General features: G+C 44.2%; 1 protein-coding gene across 10 annotated transcripts in view; it reads right to left on the reverse strand.

Moving 5' to 3' along the window:
- ERC1 (ELKS/RAB6-interacting/CAST family member 1) overlaps positions 1-18,781 on the reverse strand; it is a 2,156,751-nt gene that overhangs the window by 1,151,359 nt on the left and 986,611 nt on the right. For all 10 annotated transcript variants that reach the window (XM_078673690.1, XM_078673694.1, XM_078673688.1 and 7 more), the window contains one exon: positions 12,668-12,808. In XM_078673690.1, the coding sequence (XP_078529816.1) occupies positions 12,668-12,808 (141 nt within the window). The remainder of the gene's footprint in view (positions 1-12,667; positions 12,809-18,781) is intronic.

An 18,781-nucleotide genomic window follows, 5' to 3' on the forward strand; every position in this document is an offset into this window, starting at 1 on the left:
CAGTGGTGTTGGGATTAGGGTCCGTAGCTCAGCTCCAACCTTCTGAACTGCCACCACCCCAGGAATTCGGGAGATGGCATTAAATCAAGCACAACTGCAGTTTTGAGGCCCACAGTCAAATGCCTACTCAGTCTTTTCAGTCTAACCCCTCCTGATAGTGGTGGCTCTTGTTCAAGGGAAGCCCTCCAGCATGTCTTGCATGGGGTCTTGGATAGGAAGCTGGCCATCAGCCACATACATCTGTGTGCCCTTATAACCTTAGTTTATGGAGCGTACAGCAACAGTGCAGACCCCGACTCTATGTGGCCTCCCGAGGTTGTGGCGATGCAGCCCTACCTAGGCTGAGGACTGATGAACCAAGGGTGGTCATGGCAGCGGCAGTTCCATTTGGAGCAGAGGAAAATATAGTCTTGGTAGAGCTTAGGTCTATCATGGCATGTACAGCCCGCTTCTGCGCATATGGTGATCACAGCAGTCGAAGCCCCTGCCTGGGCCTCCAACAATCATGCAGTTGCAAAACGGTCCAGGTCTATGGTAATCACACAGCTGTAGCCACGGCTGACCCTAAGGTGATCATGCAATAGGGATTCCTGCAGGAAACTGAATGAGAGACAAGGAGGGCCCAAAGGAAACATGGGTCCTACCTAGGTCATTCTCAAGCTGTCTGCCATCTCTGGATGCCCCATAGTCACCGAGGACATGGTGGAACCCTCTCCTGTAGGGCAGGCAGACTACATCTATTTCTCAGGAGGCAGGAAGGCTTTTAAGTTCCTCAGACAGACCTTCAGTGGGGTGCTCAGAGTTCCACATTCATAAATAACTTCTAAATCGAGTTTTGGATTCACTGTCTAAAACATCAGAAACGGTTTTGGGTGGTTCGCCTTTCAAATGTCCTCCTCAGGCTTCTCTCCAGACATACCCTTTGTGTACAGTGATGCTTCTCAGGGCAGATAGCACAGGGGCTCTCTCCCACCTGAAGCACTCACAGCAGAGGCACAAAGATGAGGGAGGTTTCTGCAGCTGGCAGTCATGAGCCCATTGAAGTAATCATGAAGAGACAAAATGTGAGGCATCACCTTTTACAGCAGTCTGCAGTCCCACCCATATAATCAAATAAATGGCAGTGCCCAGGAGGACTAATCAGCAGCAACTTGCTAACAAAATGCCTCATGGACTTTCTACAAGCAGCCGTTCTCATTTCAGAGATTTGCTCTCATAACTCTAACTGAAAGAATTCAGGCAATACACTTCCACCATTTAGGAACTGAGTCCTCTCCCTCCATCTTATGCTATGCCAGGCCAAGAGCATCCAAAATAGATCCGCTGGACTCCACTGATCAGGTTCACAAACACAGCAAACCAATCAACACAGATTTTAAATACATTACACATGCACAGGATGTCAGCATAAGGTTAAGGGCTTACACAGAATTGTTGAACCTTACTTAAGCGCGCCAGTAGCTCACAATGTGATACTGATAAAAAAAAGGTCTTATCACACTACTGACCTTGTAAATACACAGGAAGCTGCTGCCACCGGTTTATGAGCTATTCCTTCTACAGGCACAGAAGTTCACTGCCTACAATGAGGGCACGCTCTGTGCACTCATCCAGGTCACAGTACAGGAGCTCACATAATCAGGGACAGGACTAGCCTCTATGCACATGTTAAGACTGGAATGATGCCAGGGCCGAAATAAGAGTCAAGATATCAGATATACATGCAGTTCGGCAATCAGGACAGAGGAAAACACCTATATACTATACTGTGCCACGGAATACACTGAAACCGATGAGCAGAGCATTTTCTTAGCCACGTCTTTATGATTGCACACTTTCTAAAACAGTCACAATGATGGTCTAATAGGTTTGAAACAAAATATTGCACCCTCTTCCTTATGGGATAGGAGTAACAACTCCGGAGAATATTGCTGCCCAAAAAGATATTTTCTTCCCCACTGCCTCAATCCTCTTAGAAAGCAGGAGTTGAAGAAGAGTCAGGGTCCTGCCTAGAGCAAAAAGATGCCTAAACTATTAGAGGCTTCAGAAACGGATGAGGCTGCAAAACACATGCAAGGAGCTTAGTCTTGTTCTCTTCCACAGGAAAAGGCAACTCAAAGACCTCTGCTGCCTTACGAAAAAGCAGCCACCAATGAGGCAACTTCCTAAGGGCAATGTCTCAAAGGACACTCCTGAACCACCTCCAGGCAGCTATCTAGACCACCAGTGTTCATGGGACGTTATGCAGGGCCAGCTAGTCACCTGCACAAGTCCTGGAGGAGGGTGGGAGGACGAAAAAGGTAACCAACTTCACTTATCATCGCTGTGCTTCTCAAAAAGTTTGGAATATCTCCACCCACTATAAAATGACATCGCTTTTCATAAATATAAAGTAGCAGATCATATTAAATAAATAAATGAATGCTGCAGTTCATAGTGTGTGTATTTGACATTTATTCCTGTTGATCATCATTAGTCACCATCTATAGCTAACACATGTTTCGCCCCTTTTTTGCTACAGGCCTGGGCTTTCTCAAAGAGTAGGTAGGAGGTCCTCTACATGATGACCTAGTATAGTGTTGTCACATATTATCTATTTTAATCTGAAAGCAGCCAGATTATGATCGATTTTAAGTGATAGGATTTTGTCACAGGAGTGAGGAGTCCTATTGCGGTCTCAGATCCAAACTGTAATAATTTGACAATTTGGTCCAATGGAAAGGTTGTGATATGTCTTTAAGGATGTGATACATAATGTTCGACATCTGAATGGGGTTGAAGCCAGAGTCAAACTGCTCCTCCAGTCTTCAAAATATGTGCTACACTTCATAACAGATCCGAAATTAGTGCTAAAGAAATCAGTAAGGCCATTGGCAGGGACGGGAGAGCGAAGAGGGGTAGCAGTGGGGGTGGTGGCGAGGGGGTGGCAGGGAACTCGGTGCATGCTCTAACAGTATCAGAAAGAAGGTGAGCAAGGTAGCAAGGTAGACTGGTGCTGGGGATAAAATCCCCCACATGCTGGAGGCCTGCAGGCGTTCCAGAGGAAACCAGAGTGGAGCACCTACAAGCCACCATCAACTCTGTGATATCCACAAATTATGTGTACTAACAAAAAAATAAAATTGCAGCAATTTTAGAGCTCATTACTACTTGAATGAAATCTCTGCGGCGAACAATTGCCCAAAAACTCTTTAGAATTGTATAGAATTTGTCTGCTCAGAATCCTACAGCTTCCATTACTCCTCTTACACAAGTTCAATGTGACGACATTGCTAACTTTTTCTCAAAGAAAATAGAGGAGATTTAAGCTACCTTTTCTGATACATCTAGTGCCTAAGTACATGAACATTTTTCACATGGGCCAGGTGGACGGATCCCTTATGCCCCACTAGAGGTGTCTTCGTTCATCTTCTTGTTGTCACCCATTAGGTTTGGCTCTCCTCTTGATCCATGCCTGCCCGCCCCAATCGATATTGAGTAAATTGGCCAGGTTCACTATGGTACAATTCACCCAGCTTCTTAATATTTTCCTAGCTGAAGGTAGGGTTCCTTTACCATGGAAGAGGGCCCGAGTTAGACCGCTTCTTGAAAAGCACAATCTGTACGAGGAGCCGGGAAGCTGTGTGGTGGGCTACAGACCGCAATGAAGTCCCCAGTGCCGTAGCAGTGGGGAAGCCAGCAGCGGTCAACGGTGGAAATCACGAACTGCTAATCCGCCACCAAGTAGAGTCCCGCATGTTGGCTGAGGGTGAAGTACCCTGAAGACTGCGAGGCCTTTTGTTGAGCCACAGATCCCATGAGGAATGAGGAAGTGAGGAAGACACAGCTGGCACAATGTACTGGGGCCGTGAGGTAACCAGGTGTTGGGCGGGAGCCTCCTCTATGTAGCCTCGTATATGTATCATAGCCCTTGACAATCTTGAGGCTTCCCTGGCGAGGGAGGGGAAAAAGCGATACCTTCTACCGGATTGTTTTACGCAGGAGGCCTTGTTTCCTCTCTATAGAGTCCAAGAGGCTCGGGCTGAGGAATGTGCTAGGTGTGAGCTAGGAGCAGCAGCCTGATGAAAAGCATTCTCTGGTCAAATAGAGTACCCTATAGCCCTGTAGCTGAGTCCTGTAGCTGACAGCTAGTCACTCTGAAGTTCAGGACCCAAAGTATGCACTAGATGGTTTTAAGAGGACTGGGAGTAGTAGGTACAGCTGAGGTCCCTATTCCGCCAGCACGCACTCAAAAAACAAAGAGAAAAGCAGCGCAAGCACATCTATTGGCAGCTAAGAAAGGAAGAGCCATACAGAAAAAGGGCAAAGCAATGAACATTACAAGCAATTTAGCACTTTCAGGTGTTCCCCTATCCCCCCCGCCACTCCCACCCACCCCCACCCCCAGGGATGTCCCAGCCTCCTCAGGGTCTTCAGCAGAAATTGTCGCCAGCACCGTCAATGGCAGGGGCACTGGTGGAGAAGAGGCTACGGTCCCAAGCAGGATATTAGGTATGGAAACTCCACGACTCGTTAGCATGCACTGAGAGATTAATGGTGGGGGGAGCAAGGCCCCAGCTTCACAAAATACTATAGGGGCAGCAACTGAGATGAAGAGTGCAACAACAGTGTCTGCCAACCCTTCGAAAGACTACTCTCTATTTTAAAAAAATCATAAGGTAACACAGGTAGCCACCAAACTGTCCTTTGCAGATTAGGTTTCCCCTGGCAGGACAGCTCAATTCACCCTAGGTATGGTGTTTGCCAGCACTACTGATCATGATGGGCAGGCTCCACAAGAGAACAACCCCGAGGCTGCTTTGGGGGAAGTGGCAATGCTCCTATTTAGGAGCCAGTGACACCAGGTGACCTTGGGCTTTTCTCTCCCTCAGTATCCAACGGTTTCCAGCTGAAATCTTGGGCCAGTGGGTGGGATCCACCTATTCAGCAGAGGGATGCAAGCGTACTGTAGCTGCTGGTGGAGGAAGTATTATCATGCCCCAACCTCTGATGGTCTTGACAGATCAAATGCATAAGCTTTTTGAAACTATCTTGGGAGAAATATGCAATTGCAGATCCTCACAGGCCCAGGAACTATCTCTACTACATTAGATATTAGATGAAATTGAGTCTATAGTACAGCAAATACCAGCACGTTTTAAAGAACTGAAACACCAGATATCGAAGACCACTCCTTGGTATATGACTCGGATATTACCCCTCTCCAGAAAAATCTACAGGCCTCACAGTTAAAGTTGGATGACATGGAAAACTATGCAAGACGATCAAACCTGCGTTTCACAGGAATACCGGAGGCTAGTGAACGTCTAAATCGCCAGTGCAATCCGGTAGTCTATATAGAGTCATTGCTCAGAGACCACATTCTTGATAAAGCACCGGAGGACCATACTATAAGGAGGGCCAACAGAGTTCCTTTCCAGAGACCTCCCGGGGCCAAGTTTCCTAGGGCTATGATCGTCAATTTCTCAGATTATTGGATTGAAGAGGCAATCCTAACCAAAGCAATCCAAAAAATAGACATTGTTCTACCAGATGGAGCTAAAGTGAGAGTGTTCTCTGTTATGTCCGCATCTGCAGCAAAAAGTCGTAGGGACTTTGTGGGCATGATGGGTCAATTTAAGAATGCAGGAGCACAGGTCTCTATCATCCAGTAGTCCAAGTTGAAAGTTTTATGGAAAGAAAAGTTCCACCTCTGTAGTAGTTCTTGAGCTTACTCCAGAAAAGAGCAAACGATTACTCAAGCTACTAGTGGTATATGGGGAAAGGGTCGCTATCTGAGCAGAGCATGACCCTCAGGACTTCAGAACTCTGGAATTATAGATAGTAATGCAAATTTGAGATATTTCTCATAGTTTGGGGTCAGCACTTTAGGCATTTTACGCACTTGTTCACTTTAACTCTGTGCACTTTACTATCATATTTTGCTCACTTGTATGGGGGTCATGTATATGCTGCTACAACTACCTCCCTATGTCTTAAGGATTCCCTTTTTCCTATGGGGTAACCCTATTGTATTTGCACTTTATGCACAGTGGTCACTATCACTATGGCACTTTAGTTTCATGGAGAGATGGCAGTTTGTAGCCACAGGAGGGACAAGCTTGTAGGAATTGATTTCTGAAAAGTTGTGGAACACAGCAAAGCTGACCCCTACTTTTTCTTTCCTGACTAAGACGGGTAGTTTTGCGAATTCCCAGTTTTAAGTATTATAGACCATGGCCAGCAGAACCAGCGCAAGTGGGCTCATACATATATTTAAAGCTCAAGTACTTCACGTTTTTTGAGAAGGATAACATTTCATGCACTTTAAGAAGGGGATACTCTTTAAGAGCTACCCCTGGAGCTAGAAAGGAAAATGTATATGCTATATGTCACTGAGGCGGGGAGGGAGGATAGAAGCGCTACTAGGCGCCAAGTCAAGGCGTCCTTGTAAGATGGGGGGACTGAGGAGGCGAGGTTAGGGCTGCCGCCTTCCTCAGGTAGTTTGGTGAGGGCAAGGGTGGTGGGGTTGCTGGTTGAAGCCTAAAAAAACATGGGTGCAATAGTAGCAGGCAAGTAAACAGTGAGAATAAGAATCAAGTCAGGGATGTGGAGTAAGATGTAATGTAAGATGTGGAGGATGCTATGCCACTAAGCGAAGTTAGGCAATACCAACAAGAGTGATTTTGCTAAAGGAAGTATGGCAAAGGAGAGAGCATAATGTGTTTGTGTGTGCTGTGTCAAGGTACCAGGCGCTAATTTGAGGGATGTCTCAACCAATAAATGTAATTACATGTAATGTAAATGGTTATTCGAATGCACAGAAAAGAGAAAATGTTAAATTGGATGGCCTCTTTTTCCCCGCAGGTGATCTTTCTTCAAGAAACTCACCTGAAATCTAATTCCCTTAATTTTACACTCCCCAAGAAATATATACTTTCATACCGTGCCTAATCACATTCTGCGGTTCGGGGTGGCTAGTCTACTCTCTTCTGCTCTAGAATGGGAGCTTGGAAACATGATTTGAGATGTAGGTGCAAGGTGGATCTGGACTGAGGTTTCAGTTAATGGTGCTGCTGAATTACTATGGGCCGATTTTTTATGATACTGGGCCTCTGAATAAGATATAGGATCATCTAATAAATGCCCAGGGTATTACACTAATGGGAGACGATTTTAATTTTTCCAAGACCTGGGTCTGGATACTTCGAATAAGGGTAAAAAACAACTAAAACCAAAGACAGCTAGATTGTTTAGATTTTGTTTTGATAGATAAAGAATTGGAGAGAGGCGAGTCCACTATTTTTTCTAATTCATTTTCAGGTCATTCATTAGTCTCTCTGTTTATATATTTACCCTCCCCCCACAAATAACAGTAGATGGTATTTTGATAAAGCACTGCTCGCAGATCACAACTGGATCACTCGTGAATTCATACAATGGTTTTACGAGGAAAATATTACTACAGCATCGGGCTTTATGGTATAGGGAGCTTTTAAGGCCACATTTCGGGGTAGGGTGATTGCATACAGGGCAAATCTTTATAAAACTAGACAGCAGAAGATCCAAGGACTTCAGAATGCTGTGGATCAAACAAGGTCAGAACTGCTGTATAAGCCCTCAGGAAACTCTGGGGAACAAATTCCGCAGAAGAATTTAACAATGGGAAAGGAGCAATTAAAAATTATTATTACACGGGAAGAGATCTCAAACAGATTGTGTACAGAGAAAGTCAACACATAGGCAAATTCTTAGCCTGGTCAACGAAAACGCAACAGAGGAGGCAACTAATTTCACAAATAAGGGACTCCAGTACCACCAATCTGATTACCAACAAAGACAGAATTGCCGAGATCTTGGTGTCACATTTTGAGAAGATATATGCGGTGACTCAGACAGTTAGCACCCAGGCCCCTGAGGACTATTTCAGCTCAGTACAGCTACCTATGGTTACTGAGGATGAGTATACGTTTCTGCCCGAACTGATCACATCCACAGACCTCGGGGATTCTATAAAAGAAATGGCTAGTGCGAAGGTAAGTGGTAATGACAGGATACCCAATCGAGATTTATAAGGTGTTCATTGAGGAACTTTCCCCCATGTTAGTGTCTTGTATAATCAGATTATGGATGGCTTGCCTGTCCCTGATAGATTTAAGGAAGCAGTCGTGATCACTATTCTGAAGAAGGATAAGGAAACAAGTTCCTATCGTCCAATAAGTCTATTAAACGTCGACTACAAGCTTTTTATGAAAATTTGGGTGAAGAGGATCTCAGGATGTGGGCAACACATGATACATATGGACCAAACAGGGTTTTTACCTGGCAGATCAATGGCGGCAAATACTTTGTATCTGATTCAAGTTATTGACTATTTCTCGGCCAGGAAGGACAGTGCAGCTATTTTAATGATAGATGCAGAAAAGGCATTCGATTTGGTGGATTAGCAGGCCCTTTTTGTAATTCTTCAGAAGTTTGGCTTTCATTCCAGCTGATAGCTATGCTAAGGAGAATCTATACTGGGGCAACTGCGAAAATAATCAAACGCAGAGCAGGCGGGCAAAGCACTGATCAGATGGGGGACCACACAGGGCTGTCCCCTTTCCCCCCTTTTATTCTTGCTTTTTATGGAGCCACTGGCAACAAATATCCAAGATAACACGTCAATCTTGGCTCCCGTACCAGGAATGATAAACAATAAGCTCTTTGCTGATGATCTGATTTTATATTTGAACCCAGAGATAGCAAGGGAAATTCAAGCATTTACAGAATTAGGGGGATATAGGGTCAATCAGTCCAAAATGGAGCTTCTCCTATTCAATTTACTAGAAGCCAATCTTCCTGAAGGGCTAAAAGTTCTGCCATTCAGAACTATTAGATATCTGGGCCTATATGTCACAGCAGATGTCTCTCAACTGTTTCATTTAAACTAAATAAAAACAAATAAAAATAATTTAGAAAAATGGTCGCTTTTACCTCTGACAATAGCAGGCAGAGTTTCTTTAGTGAAGATGTCAATCCTTCCCCTGCTGATATTCTGGTTTCTAAATCTTTGTTTAAAAATACAGATTTCTTATTTTAATAAAGTAGACAAAATTTTACGGGGGTTATATGGGCAAAAAAAGCCTCGGACCAAGCTATCTATTCTTCAACTAGATGTGGAGCAGGGAGGACTAGCAGTACCTCACCTATCTACCTACTATCAAGCTGCGCTGATTAGTTTATTAACACAGCTGGTGGATTCTGCTTCAAAATTTGACAACTTTATGTTTAATCTAAGGCTAATAGAAAGTGCAATTAAGCTACCAGCACTTCGGCGTACAGCGAAACTACCCAAAAAAATAAGGTATATGGGTGGGTATATAACTGCTAACAATGGTCCATAAAGCTTACAACATTCCATTATGTCATGCATTTACTCCCCTTAAAGACTGTGAGTTCTGGTGTCTGCAGGTTTCACAAAAGCTACTGCAGGCCTATAATAGGCTAGGATTTTGTAAACTGGGAGATTTCTACACTGGCACCAATCTGATTTCGTGGGAGGCATTCGCATTGCATTGTGTATCCCAGAGGGACGATCTTTGGTTAAGTTTTAGACAGATAATTATTTTTCTCACGAATAAGTATAAAATAATCAACGAGAGGGAAAGAATAATTCTAAAAGCAGCCCTTGAGTTGAATTTACGTGGTATCGGTAATTGCTATCATTTATTACGACAGGGTACGAACCAGAATCTCATTGAGGCAATGCTTTCAAAAATTGTCAGGAAACCAACTGGCAGTTTAATTTAAAGGAATGGCAACAAGGTTGCGAATTTGGGAATAAGGCATTGAGGGAGGCAACTTTTAAGAGGATGTGCTTTCTTTCGAGGTGGTTGGTGTATCATACACCCCTCAGACTACACAAATGGTTTTTCCAGCACTTCCGAAAAAATGTTTTAGATGTAATCTGGCTGGGGCAGGCAATTGGCTGCACGTATTATTTACATCCTACACTACAACATTTCTGGGAAGAGGTGTTTAGGTTCATTAGTGATTGTATGTCTATGGCTATTTTACCTTCATCACCGCTGGCCATTTTTGTTTTTTCTCACGCACCTAGTCAGCTGTCAACAGTACAGGCAATATTTTGTTTTTGCTGCTATAGCACTAGCCAGATCTCTGGTGTTGCAAAACTTGAGGTCTCAGAAGGTGCCTACAATGGGACAATGGCTTTTCAAGTTAGCCCAGACCTACCAATTTGAAGAGGCATATGCAAAAAGGGCAGGTGCGCTTCGTAGATTCAAGATAACTTGGAAGGGCTATGCTCGGAATTCACGCTTAGATGAAAATGTGTAAGGCTGGCTATTTCCTTGGGTAAAGAGAAATGTGAGAGTTTTATTTCATATAGTGCCTACTTTCTAATTGTTCAACCAAGGCCAGTTTACACTATGTTTCTTCCCTGTGTCGGGCTTTTCAGAATGCTGGTTATAAAAAAAAAAACAAAAAAAAAAAATAAGAGTCCAATCTTGACCCTCTTTTATTGTCAAATTACAGGTCAATTTATCTTTTGCTTACTAGCCCAGGTGCTGAAAAGGCTTGTAAATCTGCAACTCACATCCAATGTGGAGCAGAATGGTATTTTGCATGCAACGCAATCAGAATTCAGGGCAGGCTATATCACTGAATTCGATCTTCTTTGTGTCATGGAATATCTGTGTAGTCAATTAGACCAATTTTATTAGATCTCAGTGCTGCAGTGGACACAGTGAATCATTCCACTCTGCTGTGTCTGGAACAGAGCACAGCAATGGTTGAGATCCTTCCTGTATAATCGCACCTTCCACATGCATTCACATCTATACAGGTCGATATCCCATCGGTCACCTTTTGGGGTGCCTCAGGGCTCCAACCCAAGTCGTCACCTGTTAATGTATAGGTCAGGCCTCTCTGGCTGACATTGTGGATTCCTATGGGTTGACACATTTTTCAAATACCGATGAGACACAAATTTTGGTCTTTATCTACTAAACGACAACTGAAATGTGAAAGCCCTTAGCACCTGCTTAGCCCAAGTTTCAGCGTGTATGAACATCAATTTGCTGAAACTTAACGGGACCAAAACAGAGGTCTGCAAGTAGGTAACCATCCACATCTTTGGGGTCCCCATCTTTGGCCTTGACCCCCTCTTCAATGTAGGTAGTCAAAAGTCTGGGAATATGGATAGACAATAAGGTATCCACGAGTCTCCAGATGAATAAAGTAGTGGCCACGTGCACAAGTATCCTTAAATGGTTAAAGAAAAAGTTGGCATGTCTATCACCACTGGACCAACGAATGGTAGTGCAGACCTTGGAGATATCCACAATGGGCTACGGAAACATTCTATATCTGGATGTGGCTAACTTTGTGCTCAAACTACTTCACGTCATTCAAAATGTGGCAGCCAGTCTGCTTCGTTGTCCACCTGGACACACTTCTACAGCCAGCTTGTTCTGTACCTTGCACTGGCTGCCTATAGAGCAGTGGATCCATTTAAGACATTGCGCTATATGCATAAGTGCCTTGCTAATACAGGGCCAATGTACATAAAGTTCTTTGGTGTCCAAATAAGTTCTAACCGCGCTCAAGCCATTTAGACATGGCAGTGATTCTCAGGATCAGCACCCCCTGACACAGCAGTCGGTCTTTTGCCTATCTTAGCCCTAAATTGTGGAATGGTCACCCACCTTCAATGAGAGCTTGAAATTCGTTCACCGTGTTTCGGACAAAACTGAAGACATGACTGTTTCCATCTGCATAGGAGGACGCGTTGGTATAATTTCAAGACCTGGCAGTTCCATTCACATAATATGATTTAATATATTGAGCACTCTTGTTTTATGAGGAGGCCAGGCCTGGGAAACCTGCTATGGTAGCCATATGCTTTACAAGTCACTATAACATAACAGGTGCAGGAAACTACAGGATAGGGGAAAAAGGCTGCAGTTTAAGGCCCAGCAGAGCTGTGGCCAGAGCTGGCATCCAATACATTTCCGCAAGATAGGCTCAGAAGATGACATCAAAGCTGGGTTGGGGAACAAATACAGCAGCTGGAAGGCTAACCCCATTTAGTAGGATGGGCATCAATGGGCCAAATTACTGGATCCTGAGCAATGTTGGTCATAAGGACAGGAAGTTCTTGATGTTACCCATCGTGCAATTATACAAGTGGACCTTGCTGTTGTCTCTTTAAGCAAAGTGATTCACTCATATATCTGAAATTCATCAAAGGTAACTCTGATCTGCTACTCCTCTGAGTAGTGAGTCTAACAAATAACCATACTTGCTCATACATTCAACACCCATACCTGAATGTATTGTACTAATATGGCTCTTATTCTGTTGGCAACACTTTCAAATAAGCAAAAGTTCTCTGCACAATTATCATGACTTTACATGTACCCACGTCTGCTGAAGAAACAAAACCTAGTTGCAACAGGGCTAGACAACCAATTGCTTATTCCCATGTGTCTGGGTTACTTTATGCATGTTCAATATGGAAAGCTGTAACGCAACCTCTTTAAATTAATCATGTCACCCCCTTCTCTCTCTTAGTAAACAGTATGCTTTACCTTTAAGAGAAATATTAGCAGTGCCACAAACTAAACAGCTGGTAGAAAGTTTAAGAGGGCACAGCATGAGAAATGAATTGATTAAACTATTTTACCTTTTTTAGCTGTGATTCCAGTTTTTGGCACTCCTCCTTCCTCTGTTCCAGAGCAATTTCTAATGTCTTCAACCTGGAATCCTTCTTTAGGCCAGTAGAGGCTAAGGAAGAAGCATGTTCCTTTAGATCTAACAAAGAGGCCTAAATCAGAAACCGAGAGAGAGAAAGAGACAATGAGAAATGTCCCGATAGGTTCCTTTGAATTTTGTCAACTAGGTTGTTAAGTAAAGAGAGTGCTGAGAAAATAAAGAGTGAAAACAAGTGAGTGTGTGTGTGCGCTATGCAATTGGTGTTCCCCATTAATTTTTATCAGCTTTGCTAAGTAAAAACTGATATATAAATCTATATCTATATATTTATCTCTCAGGGTGGCCACTGGATGTATTTAGCAGAGGGGGACCAAATTATGCGGCAAGAAAAGCCAAATTATGCAGCATATTTTGTGATAGTATTACTTCGTCATTTCTACTCATGGTAACAATGCCTAGACAATAGTTTACCTCATTAGTACCTGTTTAACAACCAAATGCAGCAATTAACAACTGAAAGATGCCTAATCAACATTTGCAAAGGGCCTCCTACTGCACAGGAAACATATGAGGCCACCATTTTTTTTGTAAATTTTGATCCATTTAAGAGAGACAATGTTTTAAATTAAAATCAGCAGATTATTCAGCAGATGATTGATTATGTGAAAAATGTGTCAAATTCATAATAAAGGGTAAAACGCTGCGACCACAGAGTCGCATAATTGCTGTAGCTATATATCAATCCAGAAAGAAAGCCCAATGTGGAGACTCCACTAAACTGAAGGTTAAAAGCCTTTAAGGCGAGGAGTTTCAGATAGGTAACAGCAACAGCAACTGAACCAATGCGTGTCCAGCCCAACGCGTTTCAATCACTCTTGATCACAGGCAGAAAGCAAAACACTCGGCTGATGAAAGGACGCCTTGATAAGCTGTTACAAGTCCCGCCCATGTGGGCGTGTGCCAAGGCATGCTGGTACTTGGTGTCCTTTCGTTGTTAATCCCAGTGGATGCCGGTGTAAACCCCCACAATTAAATTCAAAGTTGAACCAGAAATTGGGGAAAATTGGACATTGCAAAATTCAATCAGTTACTGTTCAACAATGCCCCGTCTTATAACTCCATATCATTGGCCTCATTGAATAGTATTTATAATTGGATTACTTCTGCTTCTAATGCTTGCCTTCCAGCCACGGCGATAAAATTTAAATACCACCGGCCTCCTGCTCCCTGGTTTACAGAGCAGCTTAAGAGCTGAAAAACCCAAGTGCAAAGCTATGGAAAGAAGTTGGAGAAGGAATTATACTCCAGAGTCCAAAAAAATCTATAAAGCCACACTGAAAAAATATCATGCTTTATGCAAAAAGGCACGAGCTGACTATGTCTCCTCTACTATCCTGGGGGCAAAAAATTGCCCTCGTACTCTATTCTCCATGGTTAAGAAGTTAGCAGGTTCAGGGACTCAACCTAGTCCGCCTGTTCCTGACGAACCACAGTGTGACTCTTGCTAACTTCTTTATAAATAAAGTTGAACAAATCCATCAGACATTAGGTGGAATTTGTGTGTCAAACCCGGCTCTGCATGACAGTGATCGGGTACATACCATGGTAGAAGGCTCTCGGCTAAAATTGGAGCAGTGGGCTCTTTTGGACACTGGCGCCTTTATAAAAATTTTAGCGAGCATTAAATCGGGCTCTCCATGCGACCTGATCCCTTTCACAGTGCTTCTACAGATGGAACAACCCGCTTTAAGAGTGGTTATGGAGCTATGAAATGCTTCTCCTAGGCAGGCAGTGATGCCAATGGTCTGGAAACATGCTATGGTTTTGCCATTGTTAAAAAAACCAAATGCAGATCCGTCCATGCCATCTAACTTTAGGCCGATTTCCCTGCTCCCGACTTTTTCTAAAGTCTTGGAGAAGCATGTGAATGGCCAGCTAGCCATGTTTGTGGAATCCTCTCAATTTCTGCACACCTCACAATCAGGCTTTAGAGCAGGGTTTTCTACAGAGACCACATTGCTGGGCGTCACTGAGATGCTACGTCGGCACTTGGATGATGGTGATACAGTGGCCCTTATATTATTAGATCTAAGTGCCGCCTTTGATACTGTTTCCCACACCGTATTAATAAAATCTTTACAGGATTTGGGCATCGCTGGTTCGGCGCTTGGCTGGCTGTCCTCCTTTCTATCGGAGCAAACCTTCCAGGTGTTCTCCACTAGGGCCACTTCAAAGTCCTATACATCTCGGTATGGAGTGCCACAGGGCTCAATTTTGAGCCCACTCTTTTTTAACATTTATGTGCAGCCCTTAGCAGCGATTGCTGAAGCGGCAGGGCTTGCACTGTTTTCATACAACGATGATACTCAAATCATCTTTTCTTTTTCCGCTGATAGGAAACAGGGCCCGTCTACTCTGCAATTGGGCTTGCGCAATAGTGCATCATGGATGCAACTCAATTTGCTCAAGCTAAACGGGGATAAGATGGAAGTGCTTAGCTTTGGAAAAAATTCTGAACATTGGGGCCCTCAACATTGGCCAGATGAAATGGGACCTTTACCTACGCCTTCCTCTCAGGTCCGCAATCTAGGTTTTATTATTGACAATAAATTATCAATGAAACAACAGGCAGTACAAATTGGAGCCACCTGTTTTACCATCTTAAAATGGTTAAAAAGAATAATTTGGATGCTCCCTGTGGATACCCAAAGGACGGTAGTCCAGGCACTTGTAACATCTCGCCCGGATTACGGTAAGGTTCTTTTTTTGGGGTCTAACAGAGATGTATTGCGTAAGCTTCAGGTGGTGCAAAATTCTGCAGCCAGATTGCTATGTGGACTTCCCAGAATGTCCAACACGGGTAATGCTCTGAGAGAACTGCATTGGCTTAAGGTAGAACATCGCATAAAATTTAAAGCCCTGTGTTGTATGTTCAGAATTAAGATTGGTTCTGCTACTAAATACTTACAAGATCTGGTACGCCCTTACCATCCTTCGCGACTACTTCGCTCTTCTTCGGAGGAGCTTTTTGTGATTCCCAGGATTAAACTGTCGAGAATGGGAGGTTGCTCCTACTCTCTGCTGGGGCCCACTATGTGGAATTCTTTACCTGATGCTATGCGGAGGGAGAAGCTGCTCCCAAACTTTGGTAAACAATTAAAAACTTGGTTTTTCAATCAACACTGCTAATTCAGATGATTTTCGAGTTTCTGTTGGCTTGCGCTGGGAAACCCTTGTTGGGTAGCTGTGCACATTATAAAAATAAATTAACATAACAGTGTTCCCCAAGTGGGTCTGGTACGTGCTGCCCTTCTCACCAACTGTTAATCACACACCTCACACCGTCCCCCTAGTTCCATGATGCTCGAAACTTCAAAGCAGCCGGTCCGACACTCGCAGCAGGGCGTCTCCGCGACCTAGGCCAGGCCGCTTTAATTCAATCCAGAAAGAAAGCCCAATGTGGAGACTCCACTAAACTGAAGGTTAAAAGCCTTTAATGCGAGGAGTTTCAGATAGGTAACAGCAACAGCAACTGAACCAATGCATGTCCAGCCCAACGCGTTTCAAGCAATCCTGTGCTCTTGATCACGGGCAGAAGGCAAAACACTCGGCTGATGAAAGGACGCCTTGATAAGCTGTTACAAGTCCCGCCCATGTGGGCGTGTGCCAAGGCATGCTGGTACTTGGTGTCTTTTCGTTGTTAATCCCAGTGGATTACGCGTTTCGCATATTTTCTTCCTCAGAGGCTCATCATGAGCAGCCCATCAGAGGGCGTGTTATCTAGCTAGATTAGGGACTGTGGTTGGACACTGCACGTTGCTTCCCTCCACCATCAGCCTCTGATGAAGAAAATATTCGAAACGCATAAGGCTACGATGGTAGCAGGACGGTGAAAGGGGAACAGCCGGCTGGTGACTTTTACCTGTTTATTGGAGCTCTTATCCTCTCCTAGAGTGCACCTCGCACGACGACACCAAGCTGAGACAGACAGACAGACAGACAGACAGACACACACACACACACACACACACACACACACACACACACACACACACACACACACACCCCTCCCCTCCCCCCCCCCCCCTATAGAACAAATTTCACCCAAGCAACATTGACAAAAAAGGCATCTTGGCAATGATGTATTAACGGAGGATTATGGCTGTCTGGGGAAGCATGCCATGTTGCAAGAGGTTATAGGCTGCTCGGAAGTACAGTTTACTAAGAGATAAAGGAACTGCATAGACTGAATGATTCATTTGACCCTTATTAGCCTCTTAAAGATTATTCAGGGTGGTGCAGTAGGCACCATTTGCACAGTAAACCCTGTGTCAGAGTGACAGGGGTGCCGTGGCACTGAAAGAGCAACAGTAAACCAAAGGTGTAACTGTTTGGGCTCAGCTTCTTAGCCATGAAGTTGGGAGAGAGAAGACAGCTATGATATTCATGAAAGCGGTATCCTGGAAGAAATACCCACATTTGCAGTTCACGGAAACAAAGGCGGTGGCCTAGAGGTGGTATACTTTGTAAGGGGCTTTCAATCAATTGGTGGTTAAGTGCGCTGTATTCCTTTTGACCTATTAAATCTGCAAACTCTTCCTTTTTCTTAAGTTTGTAATTTAATCTTTCGGTTAACAGTCCCTTTAACCTGTAATCTTAGGTAGATTTCCGATCACATTCTCTACCTAAAAACACATGCATAGGGAGACTTTTCTCAAGCTCCGCGCTGCTCTTGTCGAAGGAAAAGAATGAGACACAGAAAAGACCAGATGCGCGCTAAATTAAATAGCGAAGGCCACTAGTTTACAACGCTCAGTTAACATCTCAAACAGAACAATTATTTGGTTCTCCGAAGCCCAAGAAGTAGCAAGGTATCAGCCAAGTAAAATAACAGTATGTCAGTGAACTGTGACTGTAGAGGCTGGGTGCTGTGAGAAGAGCACCATAGAACAAACGGCCTAGGATCCCACACAAACAGTTTTAGTACTGGGACGTCTGGCTGCCACGAGGTCACCAACTATTTTGGGAGGAAGATTAAAAAACATCAACTGTCACAGCATAATCTCCATGTTTGTTGTAGGTTGCGTAGACTAAGGTGTAGGACTCTGCCCTGTTGCTGCAACAGGAGGTCCTCCTGAAGGGGCAGCCGGATCGGAGGACAGATTATGATGGCCAGAAAATCTGGGCCCCATGCTCTCCTCTTCCACTCCGGAGCCACTAGGATGACATGGGCGGGACCTTCCTGGCCCTTTTTAGAACTTTGAGCAGGAGAGGCAAAGGGGAGAAGGCGTACATTAGACCAGAGCTCCAATCAAAGCAAAAAGAGCCTCCAAGACCAACCTTGGGAACTTCGACGCGCAAAAAACAAGTTACTTACCTTTGGTAGCCCCATACCTGGTAGAGAATTTATTTAGCTGCAGATTCTGTACCTTAGAATTATGCCTATGTGTCAGAATGGATGCAGAAACTTCATGAGCAGTACCCCTGCGCGCTGATAGGTGGCATTGCGCATCTGCGCGTGGCGCCGATTGCATTGTACACACCAAATAGGACGTTTGTGGTGCCTATATGGGCACCACCCAGGTGCACTGATGTCAGCTACTTTTTGCGACTATCCACACCAAAAGCACAGACCCATGAAGTATGCTGAGCACTGGTGTGGAACACTAGGGCCCTGAAAGTGGATAGCCCTACCCCTAGAAATCCATTCAAAGAGTGGGTAGGATTGATGGGTCAGTAAGGAATCTGTGAATAGATTGAATCTCTACCAGATAAGTCGCTACCGAAGGTAGGTAAGTTGTTTATCTGATATGGATTTTTAGTCCCATATTCCTTGCCTTAGAATAGTCATGCAATACTTTCCCAGAGTTGGGCCTGCGGACCAATTTCGTACGTGGAAGTCCTGCAGGGCCAAACGGACACAGTGCGTATTCCTACAGATCTGACTGCCCAGACAGTAGTGTGCAGAGAAGCCCAGATTATTTCATGGCAGATGTACATGAGAGACATACTGCAAGCTAATGCAGTAGTGCCAGCTTTAGCTGTGATGGAATGACCACGGACACCCTCTGGGGGTTGCTTCTTA

Source organism: Lissotriton helveticus, chromosome 1_1, assembly GCF_964261635.1.
Source record: "Lissotriton helveticus chromosome 1_1, aLisHel1.1, whole genome shotgun sequence".
NCBI classification, from domain to species: domain Eukaryota; kingdom Metazoa; phylum Chordata; class Amphibia; order Caudata; family Salamandridae; genus Lissotriton; species Lissotriton helveticus.